This window comes from Microtus ochrogaster, linkage group LG9 (genome assembly GCF_000317375.1).
Source record: "Microtus ochrogaster isolate Prairie Vole_2 linkage group LG9, MicOch1.0, whole genome shotgun sequence".
NCBI classification, from domain to species: domain Eukaryota; kingdom Metazoa; phylum Chordata; class Mammalia; order Rodentia; family Cricetidae; genus Microtus; species Microtus ochrogaster.
The window spans coordinates 19,024,729-19,031,661 of record NC_022034.1 but is presented as its reverse complement, the minus strand read 5'-3'; the positions used below and the strand labels follow the sequence as shown (position 1 = coordinate 19,031,661).

General features: G+C 35.9%; 1 protein-coding gene across 1 annotated transcript in view; it reads left to right on the top strand.

The window, feature by feature from the left end:
• Positions 1-6,933, top strand: part of Ascc3 (activating signal cointegrator 1 complex subunit 3) — a 315,331-nt gene that overhangs the window by 97,337 nt on the left and 211,061 nt on the right. The window contains exon 11 of the mRNA XM_005363511.2: positions 4,942-5,106. Within this exon, the coding sequence (XP_005363568.1) occupies positions 4,942-5,106 (165 nt within the window). The remainder of the gene's footprint in view (positions 1-4,941; positions 5,107-6,933) is intronic.

The following is a 6,933-nucleotide window of genomic DNA, read 5'->3' as shown; positions in this document are numbered from 1 at the left end:
TTCAGCAGTCCTCTCTCTGAGGGTTCTGTGTGTCCCATTTGTGCATCAGTCCAGGCAAGAGCAGTTTCTTGCCCAAATGGCTAACCAACTCCATAAGGAGCCTCTTTGATGCCCATTGTCCTCTTGAAGTAGCTGGTGCATCTCATTGTCATGAAAAGCCCTAAGTTATTTAAACATTTTAAATGCCATATTTAAGTGTACTTATATACATAAATGTAGTCTTTGAAATATATGAAGAATGCCTATGTAACTGAATTCTGTTATGTATCTGTTTGGCCATCTTGTCCACTGATGAGAGTGGAGTATTGAAGTCTCCTACTACTAGTGTGTGAGGTTTAATGTGTGATTTAACGTTTAATTATGTTTCTTGTACAAATGTGGGTGTGTTTGTATTTGGGTTATAGATGTTTAGAATTGAGACTTCATCTTGATGGATTTTTTCTGTGACTAATATGAACTGTCATTCTTCATCTCTTACGATTAATTTTAGTTTGAAGTCTATTTTGTTAGATATAAGGATAGCTACAGCAGCCTGTTTCTTAAGTACATTTGATTGGAAAATCTTTCTCAACCCTTTACCCTGAGATAATGTCTGTATTTTAAGTTGAGGTGTGTTTCTTGTATGCAGGAGAAGGATGGGTCCTGTTTTCATATCCATTCTGTTGGCCTGTGTCTTTTAATAGGCAAAATGTGACCATTGATATTAAGAGATATTAATGACCAATGATGGTCAGTTTCTTATTCTGTTTTTGTTAGTGGTGGTGGTATTTTTTTCTTTCTTTGGATTTGTTGGTGTGGTCTTGTCAATTACCTGTGTTTTTATAGGAGTAGCTAACTTCCTTGGGTTGGAGTTTTACTTCTAGAACTTTGCTTAGGGCAAACTTTGCTGGGTATAGCAGTCTGGGCTGGCATATGTGGTCTCTTACTGTCTGTAAAATGTCTATTCAGGAACTTCTGACTTTCAGAATTTCCATTAAGAAGTCAGGTGTAATTCTGATAGGTTTGCCTTTATATGTTACTTGACCTTTTTCCTTTGCAGCTCTCAATATTTTTTTATTTTGTATGTTTTGTGTTTTGTTTATTATATGACGAGGGGACTTTTTCTGTCCCCTCTAGTTGGTGTTCTACAAGGTACTTACACTTTTATACATATATCCTTTTTTAGGTTGGGAAAGTTTCCTTCTATGATTTTGTTGAATATATTTCCTGTGCCTTTGAGCTGGAGTTTTTTTCCTTCTATTCCTATTCATTTTAGGTTTTATCTTTTCATGGTGTTCCAGATTTCCTGGATGATTTGTGTTAAGAATTTGTTAAATTTATCATTTTCTTTGACCAATGAATTCATTTCTTCTTTTTAAAAAAAAAAAAGATTTATTTATTTATTATGTATACAACTTTCTGCCTCCATGTATGCCCACATGCCAGAGGAGGGCGCCAGATCTCATTACAGATGGTTTGGAGCCACCATGTGGTTGCTGGGAATTGAACTCAGGACCTCTGGAAGAGCAGACAGTGCTCCCAACCACTGAGCCATCTTTCCAGCCCCATTTCTTCTATTGTATCTTCAATGCCTGAGATTCTCTCTTCCATCTTTTGTATTTTGTTGGTTATGCTTGCATTTGTAGATCCTGATCATTTACCCAAATTTTCCATTTTCAGAATCCAGAATTCATTTTGTGGGGTTTTTCTTTGTTGCCTCTATCTCAATTTTCAAATATTGAACCATTTCCTTCACCTGTTTGTTTTTATTTTTATTTTTTATTTACTTCTTTATTTATTTTTGCTTTCTTTGTTTTCTTTTTGGATTTGTTGATTTCTTCTAATTTTTTGTCTGACTTTTCTCCCATTTCTTTGAAGTAATTTTGCATTTCCTCCTTAAGGGCCTTATCATCTTCATAAAGTTGTTTTTAATGTCCTTTTTTCTTTTTCATCTGTGTTGGAAGGACAGTTCTTGCTGATGTAGAACCCCTAGCTTCTGGTGCTACCATATTACCCTTTATGTTGTTGAATGTATTCTTACACTCCCGTCTACTCATTTCTTCCTTCAGTGGGTATATTTGGGGCCTGTGCTTCAGGGACCCTTTTCCGTCAATTAGTACAGTGGGTACTGTGGGTTAGGTGGTTGCTCTTTCTCCAGGTGCAGGCTGGGCTGTGCAGTTCTGGGGACTCCTCTTCTTGCGCAGTCAGAGTCAAGGCTCTGGTGATTGCAGATGCAGAAGGGAATGGTTGTGGGTGTGTGGGGCTGCTCTGGGTTCTCTGGGGCTTTGTTGGGTAGGGACCGGGTGTTAGATGAGCCTTTGGGCACTAGTGCCTAGATAGCAGGGCTCTCCAGCTGGGAACCCTGACACCTCTTCAGGTGCAGTCAGGGCCAAGGATCCAGTGATCACAGATGCACTGGTGTTGGGAGGCTGCTCTGGGGTCTCTGGAGCATTGGTGGGTGCAGATGGAGCGTGGGATGTGCCTCTGAGGATTAGTGCCTAGAGAGCAGGGCTCTCCAGCCGGGAACCCAGACCACAAAATAATTTCTTTATGCCTAAGCATATATCTGCTGTATAACATTGGAACCGACCATCTGCCTGCAGTAGCTAGCTGATGGAGGCCTTCTGCCTCTTGAATTTTTCATTTTCTATTCCTCAAGGAACATTCAATTAGTTACATCTCTTAATATATGGGGAATGTAAAATACACATTGAGAATCATTCTTCTCCCAGATGTTATTTGACAGGATGCTTTGTGGTTTCTCAGTTCTAAGCTCAAAATTCAAAGAATTCTATTTGGTACAAATTTCTAAATACTTGGACTCCTGGGGGACATTCTTCATTTGTTGAAGCATGCCCTCTTTGCTGTAATGTTCTTTTTATACTTAGCAAAGAGTAGTTTAAATTAGTCACAAATAATTCTTATAAAATTAAATGTTTTAATTTTACTATATATAGATTGATGTAGGGTAAATTTTACTGTGACTCTTTCTTGACAAATCTTGGGTCCTTTAATTTTGGTGTCTAATTGATGAGCATTTTAAAAATGTGATACATTAATTTTTTAGCCTAATGGTAGCATCTCAACAATGCTAATTTCTCAGTGGGCAGAATAACATTGGAACAATTTCAAAAACACAGTTTTTATACTATTGAGGGGCTAAGTAAATGTACTGATAAAAGTTATGTTGACAGTTAACTCATGGCCTAATCCAAGAGCAGATGGAATGTCTTGCTTGAGTTCTGGTTCATTAAGCAAATGTGACACTTTATTTTCAAATCCTTTTAGTTCAGGGAACTGAAATGGCAAAATAGTAATATAAATGAAGCCACTTATTAATGAACTGAAGTAAACTATAGAAACAGATTGTGAGCAGGCTTCTTCAGACATGGTAGCTCAGTGTTCTTATGTCTAAATTTTGACTTCACAGTTTGACTGATATTTCATTATTATTTCTGAAAGTGTTAACTATAAGAATACACTGTGGCCAGGTATAGGGTAGGCTGGACAGAAGGTTCAGGGGTTAAAAAAGCAGTTGCTGCTTTTGTAGAAGACCAGGTAAGGCTACCAGCACCTACATAGTGGCCTACGACCATCCGTAAACTCCAGCTCCAAGGAATCTTATCATCCTCTTCTTGCTTTGATGGAGATCAAGCATGAATGTGGTGTACATAAATACAGACAGATGAAATACTTATATGTATAAAATAAAACAAATCTTCAAAAAGAAAAACAATGTTTAGAGTCATCTCCAACTTCATGGTGAGGTACATGCCAGATTTAGGGTTCATTATATTTGAATAGTATAGTTTGTAGCTCTCAATTTATGCAGATAATAAAATAGCTTCATTATATTTGATGTGCTTTGTTTTAAGTTTGGGAGAATTGCTGTTTTAGTTATAGAACTTACAGCACCACATACTTTAGATTTGCATTGCTTAGTCTTTTTCATTTCTATCAGCTAATTAATATTTTTGTAAAATTTTTCAGTTGCCACAGTTTATTTCAGAATGATAGCAGTGCCATCTCTAATGGTAAATCAGATCATATTGTTGAGCTTGTATTGTGCGTTTGTTAATATCATATTCATCATTTGCAGCCTAAAGTAATATTGACGTCACTTCATGACGTCAGAGCAGATATGGAAGTATATTAGTGAGAACAGTTTCTCTTGCAAAGGAAAGCATAGTTGAATGACTAATTGTCACCAGTTTCTATGATGTCATCTATTGGGAAGAGAAGCTTTAGTTTTGATATGTTACCTCATCTATTTTTTGAATTAATCAGTTACAGGTGTATTTCCTAGTATGGTGTCATTACAGTGGAAGGTGGTAATTTTTTTTTTCTCTCCCAGTGTGCTTTTGCAAGAGTCAAACAATTCATTATATATTACCAGATGGTCTACTTCTCTGAAGCTTACATGAATACTCTGATCGTTGAGTCCCTGATTTCCCACTGTTGTATGTGTCAACTAAGTTTTATAAAATGATGTATAAATGTTTAATATATGAAGTATTTATCTACAGTAGACACTAAGGGAAGGTTTTTGAAGTTCATATCAGTAGTAGCATATTCTATATTTGAAGAATGTTACCACGGATGGCATACCAGAGTAAAGTTTTAATTTTAATTTTATTTCCTCTTCAGTTTTCTGTCTTTCCTCGTCTTTTTTCTGAAAATCATTATTTTTGACATATGCTATTTTAACAGCAGTGCTCACATCATGAGATATTTTTATGATTTACCTATAATTTGCCGGTAAACCACACTCAGCTTTAAATAATCATCAAAAATAATACCTTGGAGAAATATACTCTTGAATTGGCCATTGTCATTAGTGAATAACCTGACATCATGGGATATCTTAAATACTTGATTTGCGCCATATGGAAGTATCCATAGAGATGAAAACTAATCTGTGTGGCTTTTTCTCTATTTTAGTTTGCTTGTTATGTCTTTTAGATGCTTGTGACCACACCAGAAAAATGGGATGTAGTAACAAGGAAGAGTGTTGGAGATGTTGCTCTTTCTCAAATTGTGAAACTCCTGATTCTTGATGAAGTTCACTTGCTGCATGAAGACCGGGGCCCAGTGCTAGAAAGCATAGTTGCGAGGACCTTAAGGCAGGTAAGAGGTAGCAATGGACTCCACACCTCACCGCTCTCTGCCTCACTCTCCCACACCAGCTTCCTCCTACTTACATCCCAGTGCTTTTCATTAAAGGGAAGTGTTTGAACTTCTTTCCTCTTCCCAGAGACACCCAGTATCTTCTTTCACCATCCGTATCTTCGCTGTCTTTACACCCTTTCTCTCAAGTCCTTGCCCTTCCTTTCCTGGGTATCATTCTTTTCACTCTGTAAATTGCTCCTTTTTTGTTTTGTATCTTAACTTTTCCTGCTCAGGGGGCACTTTCTCTTCAGCTTAAAAGTGGTGTTTAACTTCACTAAAAGTTTTCTTCAAAGTTTTTTTTCTACTTAACTTTTGGAAATACTAATCTGATTGGCCCTATCCATTTTATTTTCTATCTGTGACAGGATGGTGATTTCTTGAACATAAGCATAAATAAAATGTTTTTACAGGTTCACCAGTTACTGAAAGCTTGTTCTTAAACCTATGTTTTAAACTTCTGATGTTACTAAATATTAATATTTGATACTACTTACCAAACCAGCTTTTAGATTCTGACTCTTTACCCGTGGCTCTATGATGCACCCTATCTTGACATTTCACTTAAACTTTGTCTTATTAGTGTTTACTAGTTGTATCAAGTAGGGGGCTTCATTTGGTGTTTTATACATATACATAAAGTGCTTTGAACATATTTGTACTGCATTGCCCACAGTTGTCACCTCCTTCCTCATTGCCACTGGTCCCCCTCCTCTTTTCTAATCCTTCTTTATATTTTCTTTTTAAAAGGTATTTATTTACTTTGTTTTTCTTCATAATTTCTTGATGATCTCTTTCATTCTTGATATGTGAGCATTCTCTAAGACAGTCACATTTGCCTTATTATTTTTTTTGGTCCTAAATACTTACTCCTTTAAAATAACACTTATTCCTATGTCCCCCACACACAGACACAGACACACATTTGTTCAATATCTCTTATCAAAAATATTTTAGAACAGATATGTTTCAAATTTTCTTTAAGAAAAATTTTTTTGGTAGAACTTCATAGGTAAGTACTGTATTTATATGATTTACCCCATCCCTCTAACTCCTCCTGTGTCCCTCATTCTCTGAAATTCATTGCCCTTTTTCTTTAATTATCATTGTTACATATAGAAATATAATTGTATAAACACATCCTTCTGAGTTCATTTAGTGTTACTTGTGTATATGTTCCTAGGACTGACCATATGGAATTAGGTTTGTGGGGTTATCCCTGGGGAAGACTTATTCTCCCTCTCCCTTTCAAATTTTCTTTATTTTGGCATATCTACATAATGCATAATTGTCCTAGAATTGGGAGTTTTTTAGTCTATATGTGAAATTCATTTTCATCTACATGCATTTATATTAAGCCTGAAAATTTTAAATGTTGTTTTAGTGCGTCAGAATTTTGACTTCAACCTGTCAAAGTATGGAATCTTCTACGTATGACATTATGTTATCACTTAAAAAAATTCATACTGAAGTAACTTGGATTTCAGATTTTTAGGTTAGGTATGCTCACCTCGTGTGTGTGCGTGTGTGTGTGTGCGCGCGCGTGTAGCATGTAGATTCATTTTTGGCCATACCTGGACTCATTATTTTCTCAGTGTCCATTACATCTCCATATAACAATGCCAAAACTTTCATGTTTTCCCTTCATTTGCATATGCCACTGCATATTTTCTTTAAAATTCGCCTCCACCCAAATGTATTCTTTTATATTTGTAGTTCTATGATTCACTTCTGAAATATCTTAATGCAGATCCATTAAAATTTTTAATATAAAAAGGGAAATTTTTT